This window comes from Thunnus albacares, chromosome 8 (genome assembly GCF_914725855.1).
Source record: "Thunnus albacares chromosome 8, fThuAlb1.1, whole genome shotgun sequence".
Lineage (NCBI taxonomy): Eukaryota > Metazoa > Chordata > Actinopteri > Scombriformes > Scombridae > Thunnus > Thunnus albacares.
The window spans coordinates 32,584,694-32,609,777 of NC_058113.1; the positions used below are offsets into that span (position 1 = coordinate 32,584,694).

Sequence of the window (25,084 nt, forward strand, 5' to 3'; positions counted from 1 at the left end):
CCAGTGGTTCCCAACCTAGGGGTCGGGCCCCTCCAAAGGGTCAGCAGATAAATGTGAGGGGTGGTGAGATGATTAATGGGAGAGGAAAGAAGAAAAAACAAAGTTCTGATACACAAATCTGTTTTCAGTTTTTGGACTTTTTCTCTAATCTTTGATTTTTGCTGAAATATTGGATCATTTGAACATTTATTGAAATGAAAGCATGTGAGAAGTTTAGAGGGAAAAATCACTATTTGGTGGAGCTGTTAACAACTCATAGACATGTGAAATGTGACCCCGACTACACACTGCTTTTTGTAAGACGTCAAAAGCCAAAAAGGTTGGAAACCACTGGTTTCATCTTTAACAATGTGTTGTATTTTAAAAGCTTGTTATATTATCCATTGTGTCAAATCTTCATCTGAAAAGTAACTAAAGCTGTCAAATAAATGTAGTGGAGTAGAAAGTACAATATTTCCCTCTGAAATGTAGAAAGTAGCATCACATGGAAATACTCAAGTAAAGTACAAGTACTTCAAAATTGTACTTAAGTAGCCTTAGTAACTTTCACTGCCAGTGTAGTGGTTTCATATTCGGTTAACATTGTATATGCATATAATAAATTTAATCCTAACAAAATGACTTAATATATGTGTGTCCTTGTATCAGGTGGAGAGGTAATGTGGGTGTATGAAATGGTTTATAAGCAACGTGGACTGTGTCATAGATGTTTAGCCAAAATTGTTTGCATGAGTGGACACAGGTAGCAGCCAGAGCCTGATGGTGGCCGAGGTGGCGCCCACCAGAAGATATAATAAGGTGTTGATGTAAGCTGAGTGTCATAAATATGTCAAGCGGAAGAAGATAAGGGACTTGCCCACAGGAGCATGAAGTGACAGCAGGGTGAAGAAAGGTGAAGAGGAGACGAAAAAGAGGTGAAGTAACTTGCCTTAATGTTAAAAAAAGCTGAGATCATTATTGGCAATATATCAAATTTGGTGGTGGAGGTTTTAATGGTGGAAGATACATGGACTTTGTGACATGGGAGGAACCCTGACGCTCCACATTGGGAGGCGCTCTCTCTCTCTTCAGGGTATTTAAGATGATGGTTTCTCATTTGGTTTTTATGTTTTTGCTTCCTGAACTGAGCCTCAGTTTACTGAATTATACTGTTTGCACAGTAAATCTAATATCGCACTGAATTCAACTACTTTTGAGACTAAAAGATGTTGTGTAGCTGAAGATCTAAAGGCCCAAATGACAAACTTTTATCAGTTACCACACCAGCTGACAGTTATTACACAGCCGGGTTCAAATGGTCGTCTTTGTGAACTTGACATGCAAACAGAGAGGAAGATGTCAATAAATATATTTCTGAAAGCTTCCACTTATTGTTTTCTGTTGCTGTATTTTATGACTCTGTTATGGAAACTTCTCGGGGTGTGGCGTTTAAAGGGTGTGCGGATACTCAGAAAACAGGAAACACTGCAGCTCGACCCGGATGTTGGTTTCTTTATGTAATATTTTAGGAAAAAAAGCCCCACATTTAGCCCTGTTATTGCTCCCAAAAACCTTTGCCCAGTCATGCCCTTTTCAGGAGAAAGGAGGGAGGGAGGGAGAGAGAGGGGGGGGGGAGTCACGTGGGTTGGTGACAGCCCGTACCGCGCTCTGTGATTGGTCGAGCCACTCCAAGCCCGTCCCCTCCGATAGGCTGTCCTTGGCGACGTCACGGCGATCAGCTGTTGGAGCCCCACAACAACAACAAAAGAAAGAGCAGTCGGGGGACTGAAGGAAGGAAGCTGAACCGCACTGTGACTCCCGATGTAAAGAAAAAATAAAAAAACCCCGAAATTAACATTTTTTATATTTTATTTCTTCCGCGAAGAAACCTCAAGTTTTTCTATTTTTCGAAAAGTAACGTCTCTACCTCAGTTTTAAAGGATTTTAATCACGATTTCAGCTCGTTTACATCCTCTGCTTCTGCCGCAGGTGAGCTCTTTGTTTTCTCCTCCGTGAACGTTAACGGCTCCGGTGCCTTTTTTTTTTTATTCTGATGCTAATTACATTTTTTTCCATCCGCTTAACAGCAGAGACACTTTCAACACATATAACAGACACATATTGATAAGTTATGTTGTGTTATTGATCGTTAAAGATGTATTTTAATCGCTTTTATCTCGCTGCTGCGGCGGTTTTGTTTTGTTGTTGTTTTTTTTTTTTTTTTTTGCTCGCTTTAGCTGCAGCGTTTCGTGTTTTCCGCCATCGACTAAAAGAAGTTCCCGGTGTGTTCTGGAAAATCTTTCATGATATATTTCGAGAGATAAAAGTTAAACAGGCAGCTCTGCGGTCCTGCCCTGCCGGTGTTGAATTACAGCCTCCTCCCCTTCCTTTTCTAGTTAAACCGTCCCGACGCTGCTGCTGCTGCTGCTGCAGATTAAAACCGGACCAGTTCGTCTTTTTTGTCCTACAGACTGGTCGTTAAACCGCATTCAGCTCCACAAGACTCAGCCGATTAATCGATTAGTCGACGGGAAAGATAATTAATTGACAACCATCTCTGTAATCGGTCATGTATTAGATGAAAAATGCTAATCATTCTCTGTTTCCAGCTTTTTCTAAGTGAGGTTTTGTTCTGTTATTGTAATGTCAGTTTTTATTGATTGAGGACTATTTAGCAGATTGGAGACGTCACTCTGAGCTCACTGATCGGCATTTCTCACTATTTTCTGCTGTTTAATGAACCAAACAATCGATTAAGGAACATATAATCATCTATAAGAACAATCCTTTGTTGCAGTTCTTGTAACAAGCAAAAATGCTCAATAAATTGTAAATTTACTGCTTTTGTCGGTGTTATATTATTGTAAATTGACTGTCTTTGGATTTTGTATGATTGGTCAGACAAAAAAAGATATTTGAAGACATTATCTTGGGCTCTAGTGGATTGTCATTGGCATTTTTCCTTTATTTTCTGCCTACAGAAGGCTATTAAACTCTATTTCTGCTGTAATAAGCAGATGTGTGTAAACTCATATCTGCTATTTAAAAGATACGTCCATCCCTGATGATACGAGACCTCCTGGAGCCTAAATCCTGAGCAGATTTAAGGATTTAAAGCGTCCTTCATACCTCTCATACAGCACATTTTACGCTCGGATGAATAAATAATGCGGGATATGATGTAACAGATGTATTAATTGCGGTGTCGTTCAACAGAAATCCGCAGCTTTGACTCCGTGACCCGTTTAACAGCATTAATCTCCCATAAAACAGCCCGATCAGCTTTCCTTTGTGTGTTTTGGTGATTATAGCGAGAAGAATGGATTCATATCTGGTATTTGTTTATTCCTGAAGTGTCCCGGGACTGAGGAGGAGAAGAGGAGGAACAGGTGCAGCAGATTATCGGCCTGCTGCTGCTGTTTGTTGTCGGTGTGACACTCAGTCAGTCAGTCAGTCGGTCGAGACCTTGTTGAGTTTTCGGTGCGTCTCTCCGTCACAGCTGCTCGGTGTTTACAGAGGCGGAGTTTGGCTTTTGTTCCAGAGAAGAAGAGCGAGCGATTTCTATTTCTTTCTGCACGTGTAATGAATATGACAACAGAGAAATACGAGCCGGGGCGAGAGGATTTAAACGCATCACAGCCGAGGGATGAACCTGCCTCGAACGCGCCGCGCGTTCAGGTGCTGCAGAGAAAAATCCGACATTTGGACGTTTTGAGTTGTTGGCGGCTGATGAGACGAGAAAAAAAACACACGTGTGCCTCCTGGTGGTGAACAGACGTAGTGTTTGTGAATAGTTTAAATGTTAAAGGCACATTCCGCGATTTAAAGTGTTACCAAGATTAAAAACACACTACTGGAATCAGCTGTTCCTCCCAAACTGATTAATAGGTTTAAAAAATACAAAAACTAGACAACAACCGAAAACACAGTTCAGTTAATGTTTTCTGGTTATGTTAGGTTTGTTTACATCAGTCATGTTTGTAGAGCTGCAATGATTAGTCGATTAATCAATTAGTCGATCAATAGAAAATTAACCACTAACTATTTTGAAGAATCATTTTTAGTCTTTTTTTAAAGGAAAAATACAAAAAAATCTCTAAAATGTGAATATTTTCTGGTTTCTTTTGTCTTCTATGAGAGTAAACTGAATATCTGACATTTTATAGACCAAACAACTGATTGATAAATTGAGAAAATGATTGACAGATTAATTTATAATGATAATAACTGTTAGTTGCAGCTCTAGCTGGCAACAGGTGTTTACATCAGTGATGTTGGTGATCGATCAGGCTGAATATTACATGTAACGACTGTCAACTGTCAGTCAAAAGAAAAAGATAAAACATTAGCAGCTATTTTGATAATCAAATATCCGTCTTAATTGTTTAATTGTAATTCTTTTAAAAGCCAAATATTTTCTGGTTTCAGCTTCTCAAATGATGACATGATGAATTATCACAGCTGACAGGAAACTGAATATGTTTGAAGACATTTGAAGACGACACCGCGGGCTGTGTGACATTAAAACACCTATTATTTAATATTTACAGACAAATCAATGAATGGATTCAGCAGATATTGATCCAGAAAAAACATTAAAGCAGTTTTTCATTCTCATGTTGTCTGAAGAGCTTAAAACAAGCTCCACCAATCAGATGGTTGTACGCAGCCTGTGAGGCAAAACTCAGGGCAAAACAACAGGCAACTAACAGCTCTGCTGCTTCTGATGAGCAAACAGTAACAAGTGGAAGCAACTAGAGTGACGTTTTTATCAACTCTTCTTCTCTGTCGTCTACGTTCTGGCAGCTGGACAGTTCAGAGAGGTTTTAAATTAAACTGAGCGACAGAAGCAGGATTTTGAAGTGGAAACATCTCTCTTGGCTCTAATCTGCTCTTACTGAGCCAGTTATCTGTTCATACAGCAGCTGCAGGAGGACGGTGACACCGATCTCGTTTAGTCCTCCATCAAGTGTGAAAACGTGCAGCGTGAAGAGGCGACCGGCTGCCGGCCAGCTGTGTCTGCGTATCCTCTTCTTTTATTTATGGAAGCTTCTCTCCGCTCGTCTCCATCAGCTCCACAACTGCAGCTGCTGCTGCTCGCTTCCATCAGACCTGACAGGAAACGAATCCGCCCTCAGTTACAGTGATTCACTCTGCAGGAACCAGCCTGCAGACGAGTAACAGTCTTTATTCTCTACATCTCTGTATCCGAGGCTCCTCTCACACTTTATATGACGTCATTTACAACCAGACAAGTGCAGGTGATGAGAACTTTAATTAAGTTGTTTTCTTGAGTGATTGATTGATCAATTAGTCTCTAAATGGTCAGAAAATAGTGAAAAATGTTCCTAATCATCTTCAAATGTCCAAAGATGTTCAGTTTACAATGAAAGAAAACAGAGAAAAGCAGAAAATCTTCATATTTATAGAAGCTGGAAACAGAAATTGTGACTTTTTATTGATTGATAAACGACTTTAAATGATAAATTGTATCAGTTTATCGTCTAAATCTCAGCTAAAGTGTCACAAAGGTAAAAATAAAGTGTTTCAAGATGATAAAAAACAAACAATTACAGAAAATTCAGTTTATTTTTCTGAGTTTTCGTGTTGAGTTTTTTGAGTTGTATCTCTCCAGGTGTCACATCCTACAGTCATCCTACAGTCATCCTACAGTCATCCTACAGTCAGACGTTCAGCTGTGACATAAAACTATAAACTTGTTATTGTTTAAAGAGTTTAAACTGCTGAGGAAGCAGCTCACATGGTTTTGTATTTTTCATTTTGGAATAAACTGTCAGATGGTTTCAGGCAGATTTTTGGGTCTTTTTTTTTTCTTTTTTTTGACCAGAAAAACAAAAACTTTCCTTCTTCTTCTTCTTCTTCTTCTTCTTTTTAAAAAGTCTTAATTTACTGACGGTTGTCACTTCGGATCTAAATCTCCTTTTTATTGAGAAAGTTGTGGCCAAAACAGCAGAGAAGGAAGAAGAAAAAAAGCACTAAATCACATTAAAAACACGCCACAGCACATAAATCTCAGCTGATTTTTTTATTTTATTTTTTTTATTTTTGCATGAAAAGTGTGAAGGTTCGGTGTTGAAGAGGCAGCGAGGTGAAGCACTAAGAATACACAGCATCTGTTGAAAGGTTACCTGTAACTTAATAATTATTTGGCCGCCTGCTGAGACTCTTGGCTTTTTAAAATGACAGTCTGACCCCATTTTCTATTTTAGAGTGAAAAGTCCCCTCGTCTACTGCAAATAAAAGAACCGTTTCTACTGGAAAAATACCTTCACACAGCAGCAGCTGTCACTTACACCCCAACAAATATATATATATACATATATATATATATATATATATATATAAATACATATTTATATAAGGTGATAATCAAAATGAACAGCTTGACTTTATTAGGAACAAACAACACGTTTCATCTGTTGCTTTTTCAAGTTCACAGGTGCAAAGTAAAGTCATCTCAGTGATTAATGTTGATTATCACCATATATATATATATATATATATATATATATATATATATTACTGGCTGTGCGTGGGGGAGTTCTGTCTGTTGATAGATATATAAATATAAATCCATGTTGTTTCAGGCTCTCTGTGTTATTTAAAGTTTAATGGAAACTCAGTTAGTTTTTTCTTTCTGTATCTGTGAGATGTGGTTGAATATCTTGTTGACTCTCTTACACTCTGTGGAAAAGATGATTGAACATCTCAGCCTTTATTTTTAGTCTTCAGCCCTGAACGACACCGACTCAACTCACATCACTTGAGGCGGTTTTATCAGATTTCACAAAGTTTCCTTTTTAGAGACACAAAAGGCTTAAAAACTACATTTAACACACCTGGAAACACCTGGAAACACCTGGAAACACACACTGATGTTCCTGGTTGGACTAAATAAAAGAATAAATGCACCAAAATATTAAAACTTAAGTAAAAAAAACAAGAGTAGAAATTTAAAAGGTGTAACAGCAGTTAGTTTCAGTCTCAGTGAGTCTGTTTCTAGATGTTTATCCAGAGCTGCAGATCACAGTTAATTAATAAATGATGACTTGATGCGATGCAACTAACAGTTTTTATATCATTGATGAATCTGTCGATTATTTTCTCGGACGATTAGTTTTTCAGTCTTTAAAATGTCAGTAAACAGTGAAAACTGTGAATCATCGTTTTCCCAAAGATGCAGCCTGGAATATCTGGTTTCATCTGAACCAACAGTCAACAACTCAAAGATCTTCAGTTTACTGTCAGAGAGACGAAAGAAACCAGAAAATATTCACATCTAAAAAAGATGAGATTCAAGATTGAATCAAATAGTTGGTGATTAGTCTGAACTTTTGACCTGAAACATAAATAATCTCACAGCTTCAATAATTTTCCAGTCATATAAAACATTCAGGAAGCAGAAATGATGAAGGTTCATCACTAGTGAATCTGGAGTCTGTTGATGTAGATTCAATCTGTTTCTCTTTTCTTCTTTCAGGACTTTGTTTTGTACTTTTGCACTCGTTGACTCGATCGTGACGTTGAGCGATGTCCAGCCTGCTCCTGCTGGCCCTCAGATGATCCATGACCACACGCTGTTGATGCACTTTAGCACCTTTCCGGAGCCCTTCCCTCGCCGTGAACCCCGCAGCTGATGACCAAAGTGCCCGCCACGCCCCCCCGCCGTCGCCCCGAGCCACGCGCCTCCCCCAGCCCCCTCCACCTGACGCCCCCCCACGACGTCCCGGGATGTTCCAGAGGTTCGCCAGCGCTCTGTTCGGGGACGACGTGGAGGAGCTGAGTCGATGCAGCAGACCCGGAGACGGCAAAGAGGAAGAGGAGGAGGATGAAGACTGGATCCTGGTCAACTACCTGGGTAAGTAACCAGCTAGGGGTCTCAATCAAAAGAATAACAAAAGACGGAGTGAAGTAGCAAGGGATCATGGGAGTTGTTGTTAATCATTCAGGATGTTTTTACCCACAGAGGTCTCCTCCTCTCCAGAAACAAACGTACACGCAGATTAAAATCATTAAAATATTAATTAAAGCTGTTTCACCTAAAAAAATCAATATTTCTCCGACGATGTTTGGTGACCACCGGACTTCCTGGAGGGGCTGTTAGCCAAGCTGCTGCTAACGTTTGTCCAGTTTATTTCTCTGATAACTTAAGATCCAGACGTCCAATGACTAAAATCCTTCTTCCGGCTAAAAGATATAGTTAAAAACAACCTAAATTTATCATGAAAATGTGTCTTAAAACTGAATAAAAGTCCATTTATAACAGTTTGTGTGGAACAACCACAACACCGATGTATTATCTTGTATGTAAGTTACTCTTTGGTAGACGCCATTGTAGCGGACAAACACAGCGCCGCCGTATGCATCTGGTGCGTGTTTACTCTTTGGTAGAGGAGGTATGACGCCATCGACAGGCGACCAAATGAAACGGTCCGTTACTTTGATTAAATTACAGATTTCTCTGGGTTTGAACATTGTTGGAAACATTTGGGATAATATAAGTACACAACTCAACAACATATATAACATAGGTCTAGTTGTTTTTAGACATTTTAATGTGGAATAATTACAGATTATATCTTTTTAAAACCAGTCAAATATGCAAATCCAGCTCAAGACGTTTTTGTTTTAAGCCTCATGAGAAAATCATGTGGAGGTAAAACAACTAGAGCTGCAATGATTAGTCAATTAATCAATTAGTGGACAGAGTATTTATAAAGTGATGACCACGGCATCGTAGTTCAGTTTTTTTCCACTCAGCGTATTAATTTCTTTAATTAGAAAGCGTCTTAAACGTCTCAGGTTCGAGTTCGGTCAGTGACCTTTAGTGAACATTCCTCGTTTCTCTCTCTTCACTCATTTCCTGTCGTCAGCTGTTCAACTAATGAATGCCCCGAAAATATCTTCCAACTTTCAGAAATACAACATAAAAACATTTACAGACACCAGCAGCTGTAATAAACCAGTAATACTGGTAACAAACATGCAGTTGGAATGGATGAAAACAGTTTTTCTTTTAATTTAATTCATTTTAAAGTTTTAACTAACATGAAAAGATTCTCTTCAAAACCTTCAAATTGTGTTTCATGGTCTATAAACCTGATTTTATTGCTTCTGTGCAGTAAAAGGTAATAATTGAGTAATAAATCTCTCATGATGAGACAACGAGACGCTCTGTTAATCTGATATCTTCATGCTGCTGCAGCCTTTAAGTTTAATCTGTTTATGATTCACATCCAAACATGTCTAACTGTTTATTACAATCATCTAAAGAGGTGCATGTCTGAAAGTGACACAACAAATAAATTACTAACAAATAAATATGTTTTAAATTTGGTTCAGTTGAAGCAGCAGAAAATAAAGCGACAGGCTTCAGATCAGGAAGGAAAGTTACTGAACAACTTTAGATTTTGTTACGGCAGCTACGAGTCGGGGGCCAACTTTCCAGAGCTGTCTGAGATCAGAGAAAGGTCCCAATCAAAACAGACACGACACACACACACACACACACACACACACACACACACACACACACACTCGCTGTGTACACAAACATGACACTGTAGTGACTTCCAGAAGGCTCCGAGTGAAGTTTGGCCCACCGTTCACCCACCGCCGCTCACGACTTGACCCGTCTCCGATTCCACAGGCGTGTGAATATTTTTGGGGAGGGGGAGGGAGGAGGGGGGGGCAGAGCAGAGGAAGACTGGCCCAGTTCTGGCTGGGAGGAGGAGGAGGAGAAGGAGGAGGAGGAGGAGGAGGAGGAGGTGATGGGGGGGGGGGAGGGGGCGTCAGGCAGTTTATGGGCAAGTCAACCTGTAAACAGGTCAAACAAAAGCGTCGGAGGAGCCAGAGGAGGTAAAAATAGAGTCTGCTGGAGGTGGACATGTAAGGGCACAGAGACGCTCTGACGTCCCTCCTGACAGACACACCTGGTCTCAGCCTCGTGTTTCTCTCAGGTACGTTGTCAAGTTCCTGCTAAAAACATGAAGCTGAGAGATTATGATCTGGTTTGATGGATGTTTGATGGTTTAAATATAATAAGAGACTCTCTGGTCTTTGCAACGTGATGTGATTTAATCTCAGAACTGACCTGAATAAACACTTTGATCCCGGCGTGATTTATGTCCCAATTTTTTTCCAGCTGAAGGTCAGAATGATAAACTCCACTTAAAGAGAAACAGATCGACCGGTCGAGGTTTGGAAATCTGTCAATACTGCAGATTTCAACCCCTGCAGATGTTGCTATTTAAGAAAATGATCAGAAAAACAAGAGTTGAGCTGATCAGAGTCGTGCTGGCGGTTCGTCGTCGGACCACCGGAGGCTTGATTGCAAAGAGTTGAACCTCAATATTTTTTTCAGTATCGACCAAAAATGTGTCAGCGAGTATTTAAGTGTTTGCACACGTTCACAGTCAGTCAGTTTGACACGATTTCAACATTTGAGAACTTGTTGTTTTGTTGCATGAAGAAGTGAGTTCTGCTGAGAACATGTTTATGTTCCTCAAAATATTTAGGTAGTGAAACTGACTCATCATATCCACACTAGTTTAAAAAAATATGCAGCTCAAATGATACTTTCTACATCTCTCAGTGCAGACTTGGATGGATGTTAACACACGAACGCCGGCGTACACCGAACGCAGCATAAACAGAACTGAAAATACTGGCGGCATCATGTTTAGAGCTGCAACTTTATCGATTAGTCATTTAGTCCATAAAATGTCAGAAAAATGTTTCCCAAAGCTCAAGATAATGACTTTAAATGTCTCGTTCTGTCCCAAACAAACCCAAAAGATGTTCAGTTCAATGTCAAACCAGAAAATATTCACATTTCAGAAGCTGGAACCTCTTAAAAAATGACTTCAAATAATCAGTCTTGTTTTGTCTGACCAACAGTCCAAAGATATTCAGTTTATTGCTGTATATGACGAGGAAAAGCATCAAATCATCACATTTATTATTAAATGATCAAAACAGTTGCCGGTTAACTTTATTTTAATCGTTGCAGCTCTATTCTTGTGTGATAAATGATAAATCAATTAACAAAACAGTCGTAATCGATTAATTGACTAATCACCTGTTGCAATAAGCCGATAGATGTGTGAGTGTGACGTGCAACCATGTTTGTTGTGATCAGTGAAACGTGTCAAAGCTCGACTGAGGTGAAATCATCCGGAGCAGCTGAGATCAGATGTTTGTTTGTGCTGAAACTCTGCAGACTTTTTTTTTTATTGGTTGATGAAGGAGAAAGTGTTGAAGGTCAGTCGGTTCATTCAAAGCCACACTGACCTCATTAACCCGTCACACACAAAACCTGCCAAGAGTCTGTAAAAAAAAAACAAAACACTCAACAACAACAGTGTTTGACTCCTGCTGCTGCTGCTGTAGAGGCCTGTTCTTCCTCCTCCTCCTCCTCCTCCTCCTCCTCCTCCTCCTCGCTCTGCAAAAAAAAAAAAAAAAAACACCTGCAGCCTCTGGAGGAAGAGATCAGCTGCTATAATGGAGTCGGACAGCGAGGAGGGGGGGGGGGTTGTCCCGCTGAGAGGATAAACCGTTGCGGATCAGCCTGCCGGGCGCTGAGTCAGCAACTCTGCAGCCTCTCTCTCTCTCTCTCTCTCTCTCTCTCTCTCTCTCTCTCTCTCTCTCTCTCTCTCTCTCTCTCTCTCTCTCTCTCGGTGCTGTTGTGGGTAAACAAGGATTCCTCTGTGAACTTCCTGTGAGTCGCTAATGTCACGTGTGGAAACGAGCTCCAAAAACTCTCTCTCACATGCATGGACAGCGAGTTACATGCATACAGTAAACAGTGACAGAGCAGAAGGTCATGAGGAGATCATTTGATGAAGGTGCCAAGTTGCTGCTTTTCATTAGTCGCTTCGGTCCCGACAGTCGTCTGTTTTGTGCAGGAAGATAAAGCGCAGCGGGGGGTAAGAGATGAAGATCAAATATCAATTCTTATTTACAGGCTTTATTTGACTGCTGGATAAAAATACAACGTCCTTAAACAGAACTGAAATCAAACAGAGACGTCTGCTCGGGTCGATTTATTTTTAGCGTCCAGTCTGCCAGCTTGAGATCATGTTGCCTTTCCACTTCATAACTTCCTGCGTCTTCTTCTGTGAATCATTAGAAGCTGATGTCGGATCAAAAGGACCCCCCCCCCCCCCCCCCCCCCCCCCTCCCTCCTCCCCGACCCGCTGCAGCTTCTGGCAAACAGCCTGTTTTGCGAGTGTTTAGATGTTGGCACGTTCACAGCACGTCTGTGATGATTTATGTGCACCAACAAAAAAAGTGCAGCGGTCAGTATCTGAGGCTTGGTGTAGGAGGGATCAGGTGGTTGTGAGGAGATTAAACGGTTGTGTCGGTGTGAGACAGAGGAGACAGAGGAGACAGAGGAGACAGAGGACGGGTTTAACAGGACACACAGAGGCGTGTTTGCAGACACAAACAGAGACATGCGTGCAGGCTGCGGTTTGTGTTGAACATGTGATGCTGAGCTGTCAGGAAGTCGTCCTGCAGCTCTCTGTGGCTGTGCAAGAAAATGATTGTTTACATCACACTGCTGCTGCTGCTGCTGCTGCTGCTGCACAAACAGGTCACGCTGCCCCCTGCTGGCAGACCGACGACGTTACACCACAGACCGATTCTACAATCAGATTCCCACAATTAAAGCAGTGACGTCTTTACCAGCTAAACAACAGCTGGTCCAGTAAATACTGTGGTGAAAATATAAGACGCCAACCTGACATTTAAGGGTCATCTGAAGTACAAAAACACATATTTTCTCATTTAGCTTCACTGTTTTTATCTGTTTCTGTAATTTGTGGCTCCTCTTCATCATATTGGAGGTGAATGAGGTTTAGTTTGTGTTGCTCAACAGGCGGCGTCAGGTTCTCTCTGTCTCTGCATTTCCTGTAACTCAAATGTTATTTTTTAATAAAGGCAGAATGCAAAAAAAAAACATCTAAAATTCAACAGCAGCATCTCTTGCGGTAACAACATCTCCGTAGGACTTTTTCACAGTAGGAAAAGCAAATATCTATTATTTTTATTATCAATTAATCTGCCAATTATTTTCTTAATTACTCTTTGTGTCTATAAAATGCCAGAAAATAGTAAAAAATGACCATTTCTTAGAGCCCAAAGGTGACAAATGTCTTGTTTAGTCTTATCAACAGTCATAAATCCAAACATACAGTTTTCTATCATCTGTGACACAGAAAAGCTTCAAATCTTCACATTAAAGAAGCTGCAACCAGCAAATATTTTACTATAATTGATAATCAAAATTGTTGCAGCTCTACACATTAACTGAATATATTTTACAGTCAGCTGTCAGATGTTTTTTTGTCTGATGCAACTTGACAAAAAGTCAGCAAAGTGACAACGTGGATTCAGAGTGTCTCCAAACATGTTGACAGCACATGTGCACATCTGCTTTCTGCTCCGCGTGTCCGTTTTTTAGTGTATATCAGGGGGTTGAATGAGGACAGGCTGATTCTACCGAGTGGACGCAGAAATATCAGAGACAGAAACCTTAAAATGTAACAAGAGTCCTGAGAAAATCTGCTTTTATGACTCCTTTACTTCCTTGACATATGAATTATAAATATAAAGCAGAAACTAGGGATGAGCAGAGAGCCCAGTATTTGTATTTGTATCTGTATTTGTTGAGGCAGCAAAATTATTTGTATTTGAATAAAAGTGGAAAGAGGCTTAAAAATCCTGTTTTTTGTTTTTATTACGCTTTTAATTTTAGAAATTAAAGTGTTACAATAAGTGTTCATGTCAGTAGTTCAGCTTTATCTCTGGGGAACACCCCCAACTCCGGGACTGATGTCCAAATTAGGAAATATGCGTCATGTAGCAGGTGGATGTGACTCCCCTCACTGAGACCTGCTGATAGACGTCACAGCGGAGCAGAGGAGAGACACTGAGATAGTGATGTAACCGACCTGCACGCTGATGTTTAACATGTTTTTTTTTCTTTCCGAAAACAAATAATTTTAAAAAATATTTGTATGAAACAAATATTCGTATAAAACCCACTATTTGCTTTGTCGATTGATATATTTGTATTCGGGCACAGCCCCAGTAGAAACCGCTCTGTAATCAATAGATCACATGATTGATTCCTCTGATCTGTGTGTGCAGCTGAAGCCTGCTCCAGTCAGTGTGGCGACGGCCGCTCCGGATCCACCGTCAGCCCAGAGGAAGAGGAGGAGGATGAAGAGGAGGAAGACCTGGTGATGATCCCCTCCCCGATGGCCAGCCCCCCCATCCGTTACGCTTCCTGCACCTCCCTCAACTCCACGGCCGACACCGACCCGGACGGCGGCGCCGAGGAGGAGGAGGAGGAGGAGGACGAAGAGGAGGACGAGGAAGAGGAGGAGAGCGGGTTCCTGCGCCTGGACGCCTGTTCTCTGGAGGAGAGCTGGTTCGTCACCCCGCCGCCCTGCTTCACCGGCCGCGGCAGCCAGCCCGTCCTCCTGGAGACCAGCCCCCTGGAGAACCTGCTGATCGAACACCCCAGCATGTCCGTCTACGCCCACCACAGCCCCCCCCGGCTGACCCTCGACCCCCTGCCCCGCTCCCTCGACCTGGAGCTGGGCTTGTTGCCCAGCAACGTGCCCAACGCCCCGACGGCCTCAGGTGGGAAAGAGAAAGGCAGACGCATGCTGGACGGGCCTCGTCACAGGTAAGAGCTCCAGAAATTACTTCGAAAAAGCTTTGTGTTTTTATTCATTACATGTTTTCACTTATTATTGCAGAATGAGTCTTTTCCATGTGATGCTACTTTCTACATTTCAGAGGGAAATATTGTACTTTCTACTCCACTACATTTATTTGACAGCTTTAGTTACTTTTCAGATGAAGATTTGACACAATGGATAATATAACAAGCTTTTAAAATACAACACATTGTTAAAGATGAAACCAGTGGTTTCCAACCTTTTTGGCTTTTGATGTCTTACAAAAAGCAGTGTGTAGTCGGGGTCACATTTCACATGTCTATGAGTTGTTAACAGCTCCACCAAATAGTGATTTTTCCCTCTAAACTTCTCACATGGTTTCATTTCAATTAATGTTCAAATGATCCAATATTTCAGCAAAAATCAAAGATTAGAGAAAAAGTCCAAAAACTGAAAACAGATTTGTGTATCAGAACTTTGTTTTTTCTTCTTTCCTCTCCCATTAATCATCTCACCACCCCTCAGATTTATCTGCTGACCCTTTGGAGGGGCCCGACCCCTAGGTTGGGAACCACCGGACTAAACTAGCTAACTGTATATAAAGTAGTGTAAACTAGCTCCACCTCCAGCAGCTACAACAGTAACATGCTGCTCTAACACTGATGCTTCACTATTAATAATCTAATGATGTCATATATAATAATATATCAGTCAGAGGGACCAAACCACTACTTTTACTGCAATACTTTAACTACATCAAGCTCATAATACTTATGTACTTTTACTGCAATACTTTAACTACATCAAGCTCATAATACTTATGTACTTTTACTGCAATACTTTAACTACATCAAGCTCATAATACTTATGTACTTTTACTGCAATACTTCTGTGCCTCTAATATCTAATACAGGTCTGTAGTCTTGGTTTGGTCTCACAGTTCTCTCTCCCTCTGTGTTTGTCGCCCCCTGCAGGCCAGACGTGGCGGTCGTCCAGCGTCGCTCCAGCCTCCACTCTGCCTGCTACGCCGCGGCGCTGTCGGCCCGCGCCGGCCTCCTGCAGCAGCGGCCGGGCCTCGCCGCCCAGCACGCCCAGCCGCTGTCCCGCAACGCCCTGCGACGCCTCAACCTGCTGCGCCCCCCGAAGGCCAGCACCATGCACCTGCACCAGCCCAACCAGAGACACCTCAACTTCTGATGAGGCCCTCCCCTCCCCTCCCGGCAGCATCACCTTCATCATCATCATCATCATCATCATCATCATCAACCTCGACCCTGATCCTTTAAGCAGTATAAACTAACACTGGTCACACACACACCAGCAACAAGTCGATCTACATCATCAGTTACACACCGCAGTCTCTAATCAGATGGTGAAACAGGGAACATGGCTGCTTGTTTATCTTTTAAATCTTATCAGCTCATGTGGCCAAGCAGGTATAAAGTTTGCCCCCTCTTCCTCTTCTTCCTCCTCCTCCTCCTCCTCTTCCTCTTCCTCCTCTTCCTCCTTCATACTGATGCTGAGAAGAAGGGATGTGAAAAGAAAAAGGTCATCATGTGTCCTCCTTCCTGTTTCCCCTCTCTCTGTTTGTGTCCAATCACAGCGAGGAAGAGTTGTCACGACGACGTCTTCCTCCCTCTCTTTATCCCTTTCTTCTTCTTCTTCTTCTTCTTCTTCTTCTTCTTCTTCTTCATGGACAACTTATATGTGTAGAATCAATGCTGTAGGTCACTTTACTCGGCGGCAGGTTCGCAGAGCGCCCGAGGCAGGATGGCGGCGATGGTGATGTCACAGTGATGTCATAGCAGGGGGTTGCGTGGTCTCCTGACTGTCTGGCAACCTTTTTAGGCAACTTCTCAGGACATCAGAAGACGTTTCAGATCCCTAAAATCACTTGAACATGTTGCAGTTTTGCCCAAAAAGTTGTCAGTCGTGATGTTTTGAAACTAATGAGTCGCTGTTACCTTTTTTAAAGGAAAAATCCCCTCAAACCATCTCGACACTGTTTTTAATCTGTAATCTGTATTTGTCGGCTTGTCTTGTGAGATCTTACAGTTCCCAGAATGCCTTTCAGCTAGTCTAATAAAGGGATATTCTGTGAATTTTTACATGTCAAAGTCAACTTAACACAGTTTTCTGACGTGATGTCATCGCGGTTACCTCAGTTTGTAGACTACAACTTTATAACAGAAAGCAGGGCGTCTAATGGAAAGATGCTATCGAGTTGCATTATGGGAAATGTAGGATGCAGAGTTTGTGGAGCTTACTAGGGACTAAAACTCAGGATATTTCAGCTTCTGCTGCTTCAATTGCAAAAGCCCCTAAACTCTCTGGAAGTGCAATATTACATGACTGTAGAACTTTAAATATAAAACCTTCATTTTCAGGTTTGTTTGTTTTTTTAAAGAATTTCTTGCTGAGAAAAACCTAAAGTATTTAATTTCTTTCCGTAGTAGCAACTACTGCCGACGGTTTGCAACAAAACATTCATTCCACCTCCGTTTATGTTTAGAAAAAATCTATTTTTGCAGAGCTGAACGCGAGCCGCCAGGTGTGAGCGAGTTGCATCCGGCCTGATATCTGAAACATGAGAAACAGAACAGAGAAGTTAAACGAGTCAACAAAATGTTTTCTCACTCAAACCGGAGCGTTTCTCGTAGCTGCTCGGTATTCTGGTTTATTTCCTGTGAGTACAGATACAGATTTTTAGTTTCTGTGTGTTTCTTCCCTTTTTTTGATCATCGACTTTGGTTCAAGAAACTTAAACTGCAAAATATTGAGGAACTGAAACCAAAAGAAAAGAAAAACACAGTAAGTAATGAAGTCAGCGATGCAAAACCATTCAGTAACCTCTGTCAACAGCCTTACAGCATTTTTAAGGGGATTTTTCCTTTAATTTCCTGCCTTCAAATGTAAAAAAAAAAATCTGCTCTCCTGCAGCGTCACCCTGCTGTTAAACACGGCTCGTCCTGCGGCGGCGGCGGCGGCGGCGGCGGCGGCTGAACCTGCCTCTGACTTTGTAATTCAGTACTTTTCACAATATTTTCTTGAAAAAAGAAAGAAAAAAAAAATTACTGGGTTAAATATCACTAAACGCCTTGTTTTAACGGTAGCTTTGAGATGAATAGAAATGTTTAAAAAAAAAAAAATGTATTTAAAAAAAAAAAAACTTCCAAAATATTTTTGAAAAGAAAAAAACAAAATTACATATCAGTATGAAGTTGGTATATATGCGTCTACGGTTTCTTGCTTAGGTATGTTTGGTTATGTTAGTGTGCAAATCTGTTGCATGGTTGTAGAGTTGTGTTAGTGTTACGATGGTTGGAGAAAAAAAAGAAAAGAAAATGGAAAAATTTTTCTTTTTATTAATTTTTTTTTTGTTCTTAAAAAAATAAAAATCTGCAGTCCACTTCTCAGGGTCACAACCAATCACCTTTACACTTTAGGAAAATGCAGATTTACTTGACGGCTGATGATTCTTTGTGCGTGCTCGGACTTTTTTTTTCCAGCTCTGTCCCCGGCGAGCTTTTCCCTCGTGAAAATGTTTGTGAGAAATAATCAACTTTTTTTGGTTTTATAGTGTCTCAGAATCTTATCTTGGTCCCAGGACTGTGAAAATGAACTATTGACGCTCTCAGTCGACTGTTGGAAATCCATCAAGATGGAGAGAAACTGTTGGTCTTTTTTTTTTTTTTCAGCAATGTTTATATTTTATTTTTTTGCTCAAGTGTACCTAACATGGTTTTAGAAATGTACTTTATGCTTTTTAACTATTCTATTTTCCATGTTAACTTAGTCACAGTTTGTTAAATTGTTAAAATATTTAAACCAAAAAAGTAGCAATGATCTTTAACCTTTTATTTTTTTTGTTTTGTTAGTTGTTTAGTTTAACATTTAAGTGTTTGTTCTTGGTCTTGGCGCTCTGCGATGGTGGACTGTCAGTTGTTTCATGTGTCTGCTGTAGGGAAAGTGGAGCCCGAGCCGAGTCGCCGCACTGCAGGAGAAGTTAACCATCCAACAAAGTCACTGAACGTATGGAAGCACATTTCTGTCAGAAAACAAAAAAAAAAAAATGAAATTGGAATGACAGAGATAAAAAAAAAATACAAGTGGGAAATAAAAATTGAGACATGAAGTCATAATTATAAGATAGAAAGTCAAAAGTATGACTTATATTGAATAATTTACAGCTTATCATCTCATAATTGTGAAAAAAAGTCAAACATTTTATTGACTATCTCATGTTTTTGCCTATTTAACCCAAAATGTATATATACTCACATTTTTGATTTACTAACTCAAAATAATGTAAAAAGTTTTAATTAGTAGGTCAGATTATGACCTATTATCTCAAAAATATATATATTTAACTAAAAAATATTGTCTTGTTAAGTAAAAAATGTGGTTAAAATATATCTAAAGAATCAAAATTTTGACTTATTATCTCAAACTTTAGAGTATCTCTAATTTTGATTTACCATGAGTTTTTTTTTTTTAACTTTTGTTTTGTTTTTTTCTTGGCGGAAATGGACTTCCATATAAAATCTCACTTTGACTGTTAAAATCTCAATTTCCTGGAGACGTGTGTAAAATCTGCCAACATAAATTCACTAATTCTGATTATTTTTGTGATCTTGAAAGAGAAGAAAACCTCTAATTTCACATTTTGTTGATTTACTCAAAGAAATCCAGTTTATTGGCTGATTAAAAACAAAGAAAGTCAGTTTAAAGGAGAAGTTCGGGTCGTTGATACTGTTTGAAGACGCTCGGACACTAAATATAAACGTCTGTGTGGTTTGAACACAGAATAAAAACAGGATTTTGAGCCTCAGTGAAGATTCAGTGGCTTCTCGCGATGAGACTTTTTGCAGTGTGTGTTGGTTTTTTTTTTTTTTTTTTCCTGAATCTTCAGTCAAATCTTGACTTGGAGTTTGTGTCTCTGTGGTTGTGTTGACGGGACGGTAGCATTAATAAGAAAGCACTAACAAACGTTTGTTAGGCGTCTGTATGGTTCGCTGTAAATACTCGTGATGATAGTGATGGAGTGATTCTCTCTGGTGTATTTAAGCTTTTCTTTTTATTTTCCTCGAATGTGTGTCTCTCTCTACTATCGAGCTTTGCAATCATGGATGATGTTATATGTTTTTTTTTTTTTTTTTGTGTTACTACAATGTTTTTAAAAGGACGAACTAAAAGACAGAAGGGATCGGAGGAGACATGCAGTGAGGATTCGTTGTCTCCTCGTGCTGTTCGGAGACTTTATTGTTTTTATTTAGTTTCTGTTTTCAGTTTCATCTCTCTATCATTAGACTAACAGGGATTTATAATGTTTTTTTTTTTTTTGTTCAATGCCTTGAAATTTGTGGATCACGTGCCTTCCAGGTTGAAATGTTGTAACGACAATGCATCAATGAAGAACTTGAACTCTCTTTTTTTTTTTGTATGTCCCGAGTGGACGTAAATAAAGAAAACAAGACATCAGACACCAACTATGCACCACCCGGTGGAAGCTTGTCCCCCCCCCCAACTCCCCCCCATCCTGCTCCTGTACAGGTTTTATAATGACTCAACAAACCAGACAGAATGATGTAGCAAAAACCTCTTTTTTTTTTCTCCTGTTGTTCATTTAAAAACAAAAAACAAAAAAAAACAGTGTGAAGAATATTTTGTGGCATTTTTATTTTTCACCAAGTGTTAGAAATTTTGCTTTTTTTTTGTTGTAGTTTACTGGAATAATACAGCACTTTGCCAAAAAAAATAAAATAAAATAAAAGGTGTAGGAATTTTAGGGTTAACTTTTATTATTTATCGAACATAACTGGTCTCCTTCTTTGTATTTTTTTTGGATGTATGACAGATCAATTCACTCTGTTCTGATGTCAGAAAAAAAAATAATGCTAATTAAAAAAGTGGGGTCATCTTGTTTTCAAACTGTAATAGTTAATACATGTGATCTCTTATTAGCCTAAAATAAATGTTTTCATACGCAGCTCCTCCGTCTCTGTTTGTTTCTTCTGCCTCCATGAAGTCAATGATCATTTCATTTCATTTAACATTTAATATTTGTCCTGGATACAAGAATGAACGTCATAGTACGAGCATGAAACCTGCTGCTGATTCCACTTAACTAGACAGTAACTAACACTTTCACATCTCATCTGATGTCTTACTGTAGCCTTGCTGTGGAAATTCATTATTCATTAATCTGTCAATTTTAAAAAAATATATATTAATCATTTAGTTAATAATATGTCACAATTCCTCTGAGTCCCAGGCTTCAAATATATTGTTTTGACCAACAGTCCAAAGCCCCAAAATATTACATTACATTACATTTAGCAGACGCTTTTATCCAAAGTGACGTACATATGAGACTGATACAACACCAGCAGGGATCTAGTCAGGAGACAACAACACCAGTAAGTGCCATAAAGCTTAAGTTTGGGCCCAATAGGACGTAGATGCCAACAGGCAGTGCAACAAAGCAATGATTAGAGTCAACAGAGTGCATAGAAGCATGCCTTTTTTTTTTGTTGTTGTTGGTTTTTTTGGGGTTTTTTTTCACCCTACAGTTCATCAAGTGCAGAGGTGTTTGTGAAAGAGCTTGGTCTTTAGTCTTTTCTTAAAGATTGAGAGGGATTCTGCAGATCGAACAGAGTTTGGTAACTCGTTCCACCACCGGGGAACTACAGAGGAGAAGAGTCTAGCCCTGTTAGGCCCTGTTGTGGTACCAGGCGCCTTTCGTTGGCAGAGCGTAGTGGGTGGGAGGGAGTATAGACCTGAATGAGGGAGTTCAGGTAGGCAGGAGCTGCTTTAGTTGCTGTTTTGTAAGCAAGTGTCAGGGTTTTGAATTTGATGCGGGCAGCAACTGGGAGCCAATGGAGGGATATCAACAGTGGGGTGACATGTGCTGTTTTGGGCTGATTGAAGACCAGACGCGCTGCCGTGTTCTGGATCATCTGCAGAGGTTTAAGTGTACATGCAGGGAGGCCTGTTCACTTTACAGTGATATAAAACAGAGAAAAGCTAAAAATATTCACACTGATAAATGATAAATGATGAGTTGATTATAAAAAATAGTTGGCAATTAAATTTTGGTCAATTGATTAATTGTGTCAGAACTACAGGACGTAATGGAAACGTTTAACATTTTGTTATGTTGCAGCTTTATAATAAAATCATTTAAATTCATTTTTTCCCTCATCAATCTACACTTCATATCCCATAATGACAAAGTGAAGACAGAATTTTAGAAATGTTTTAAATATCACATTGACAGAAGTATTCTGACCCTTTGCTGTGACACTTTAGCTTCAGGTTCCTCCCATTTCTCCTGATCATCTTTGAGATGTTTCTACACCTTGACTGGAGGCCACCTGTGGTCAATTTGATTGATTGGATGATTTGGAAAGGAACACACCACCTGTCTATATGAGGTCTCACAGCTGACAACATATATCAGAGCAAAAACTAAGACATGAGGTTGAGGGAACTGAGGCACAGATCTGAAGAAGACTACAAAGACATTTCTGCTTCAGTGAAGGTTCCCAAGAGCTCAGCAGCCTCCATAATTCTTAAATGAAAGAAGTTTGGAACAACCAGGACTCTTCCTACAGCTGGACGCTCGGACAAACTGAGCATCGAGGGAGACGGGTCTTGGTAAGAGAGGTGACCAAGAACCTGATGGTCGCTCTGGCTAAACTCCAGAGATCCTGTGTGGAGATGAGAGAAACTTCCAGAAGGAAAACCATCACAGCAACCAACACGCCACCGATCTGGGCTTTATGGCAGAGTGTCCAGATGGAAGCTTCTCCTCAGTGAAAGAGACAGGAAAGCACCTAAAGGACTCTCAGACTGAGAGAAACAAGATTCCCTGGTCTGATGAAACCAAGATTAAACTGTTTGGCCTCAGGTCAAGCGTCATGTCTGGAGGAAACCAGGCGGTGCTCATCACCTGCCCAGTACCATCCTAACAGTGAAGCCTGGTGGTGGCAGCATCACGTTGGTGGGTGTTTTTCAGTGGCAGGGACTGGGTGGACTGGTCAGGGTTGTTGGAAAGCTGAATGGAGCAAATTACAGAGAGATTCTTAATGAAAACCTGATCCAGAGCGCTCAGGACCTCAGACTGGGCTGAAGGTTCATCTTCCAGCAGGAAGGTGACGACGTTCTGAATGTCCTTGAGTAGCCAAGCCAGAGCCCTGAGTAGTCGTGAAAATGGTCACTGATGGTCCCTGTCCAACCTGACAGAACTAGAGAGGATCTGCAGAGACGAATCGAAGAAAATCCCCAAATCCAGGTGAGCAAAGCTTGTTGCATCAAACCCAAGAAGACTCGAGGCTGTAACTGCTGCCGAAGATGTTTCAACTAAGTACTGAGTAAAGGGTCTGAATACTTCTGTCAATTTGATATTTCAGTTTTTTCTTTTTAATTAATTTGCAAACATCTCTAAAACTCTGTCCTCACTTTGTCATTATGGGGTATTGAGTGTAGACTGATGAATGGGGGGAAAAAATTAATTTAAACGCTTTTTAGCATAAGTCTGAGACATAAAATGTGAAAACTTTATGAATGACCTGCATATACCATTAGACCATTGTGGTTTTTTTGATGATTTTTTTTCAACAGTGTGATGAAGAATCAGGTATTTAATTGACAGCATTTGCCACAACAGACATTGTCTGGTTATTTTATCCATCCCATTTTTAAATTGTTCATAGATTTTCCAGATAATTGACATCACAACATAAATCTATATCTCCACATAAAATGACATAATGTGATAAAGGAGTTTATCCTTGTCACCAACCGCAAGTTACCACAAATTTGGAAGCACAGTTGCGTCTAAAATATTAGTTTATGCATTAAATTTCACTTCAGTGGAACGAAGGTGCCCAAACCAGCAAAAACATCTGCAGACCAAACTTACACCAAAATATGTTGATGGGGGCGTCAACATTCAGATAAAGTTAATTGTGATTAGATTACATCACCCTAGACCAAAAGTATTCACACACAGTAAGAACATGTCAAAATTATACATTAAACCACAAGAATAGAGCCGAAACGACTAAAATAAAGTTAACCGGCAACTGTTTTGATGATTTAATAATAATTTTGGTCAGTTTTAAAGCAAAAATGCCAAACATGAGCTTGTTTCAGCTTCTCAAATGTGATGATTTGATGTTTTTCCTTGTCATACATATATGGCAATAAACTGAAGATCTTTGGGTTTTGAACTGTTGGTCAGACAAAACAAGACATATGAAGTAGAGCTGCAATGATTAGCCGATTAATTGATTATTTGGAGTCATTGTTTTCAAATTCTTTTCGTCCAGCTTCTCAAATGTGAATATTTTCTGGTTTCTTTAGTCCTCTATGACAGTAAACTGAATGTCTTTGGGTTGTGGACAAAACAAGATGGCATGTTTCACTATTTTCTGACATTTTATAGACTTGATGGAGCTGCTGAATAAGAGGAAGAGAGCCTGCAGGGACGGGGACGGCGTGCAGAGGGAGCTGAAAGTGAGACTGAGGAGGACCGAGGAATCATACAGGAAACAGCTGGAGAGCAAATTCCAGAAACCACGCGCAGGATTTCTGGTCAGGAATGAAAAAGATTAGGAGCTTCAAAGGTGAAGGGGGAACATGTTCTTCAACAGGTTCAGCACAGAACCCTCAGCTGCCTCCTCCTCCTCCTCCTCCCTGCCCCCACAGCTGCTTCCCTCTCACACCTCCCTGGCGATCAAGACAGCAGACTCAAACTGTGCCTTCCCTCACCACCCAACCCCCACCATGGACTTCAGCATAGCGCCATCGACACCTCCCCCCCGTGTCAAGAAACACTGAGGCCCCCTCTACACCTCCCGCCCGCCACCCGCCTGTCTGTTTCCAGCAGTCAAGTGAAAAATCTGCAAGACCGGATGCTATCAGCCCCAGAGACCAGCTATGTGCTACTGGAGCTCTTTAACCTTAGCCTGAGCCAGGAAAAGTTTCAAGAAGAAATCCTGCCTGGTTCCTGTACTTAAAGAAATCTTCTCCATCTGCCCTCAATGAATATAGACCGCTTGATTACATGATGGACAGACTACAGTTTGTGCGGCTGAACAGGTGGTTAGCAACCCTGCATGCCTCAGACTTCCAGTAACTTCCAAACTACTCACTACAGTCCTGTCATCTGCGGAAATGTTCACATGACTCTGCAGTTGTGGGGTGTGTCAGTGGTGGACTGAGTACAGGGAAGTGGTGGACCGCTTTGTGGCATGGTGTGGGGAACAACCATGTCCTTTTTTAAATGTGACCAAGACAAGGGAGATGGTTGTGGATTTTAGGAGGATCAGGACTACGTGAAACACTATTTCCATCCTGGGAGAAGAGGTGGAGGGCTGCAGATA

General features: G+C 40.6%; 1 protein-coding gene across 2 annotated transcripts; it reads left to right on the forward strand.

Annotated features, from left to right (window-relative positions):
• The first annotated feature begins 1,668 nt into the window (after positions 1-1,668).
• On the forward strand, positions 1,669-20,683 carry tp53inp1 (tumor protein p53 inducible nuclear protein 1). 2 transcript variants are annotated; one of them, XM_044359586.1, is made up of 4 exons: positions 1,669-1,968; positions 7,481-7,858; positions 14,155-14,698; positions 15,668-20,683. In XM_044359586.1, exons 2-4 carry the CDS (start codon positions 7,732-7,734, stop codon positions 15,888-15,890), a joined length of 894 nt encoding a protein of 297 aa, XP_044215521.1. In that variant the 5' UTR covers positions 1,669-1,968; positions 7,481-7,731; the 3' UTR covers positions 15,891-20,683. The 2 variants fall into 2 exon arrangements, with proteins under 2 accessions (XP_044215521.1, XP_044215522.1); XM_044359587.1 differs by lacking the exon at positions 1,669-1,968 and adding an exon at positions 4,394-5,240.
• Positions 20,684-25,084: the final 4,401 nt, after the last annotated feature.

What these genes read in the sequence shown, in the direction of transcription:
- tp53inp1 (XM_044359586.1), top strand. Translation starts at nt 7,732, where the DNA reads ATGTTCCAGAGGTTCGCCAGCGCTCTGTTCGGGGACGACGTGGAGGAG. An exon ending in GATCCTGGTCAACTACCTGG is followed by an intron (nt 7,859 to 14,154) that starts GTAAGTAACCAG and finishes CTGTGTGTGCAG; the next exon opens with CTGAAGCCTGCTCCAGTCAG. An exon ending in CTGGACGGGCCTCGTCACAG is followed by an intron (nt 14,699 to 15,667) that starts GTAAGAGCTCCA and finishes CGCCCCCTGCAG; the next exon opens with GCCAGACGTGGCGGTCGTCC.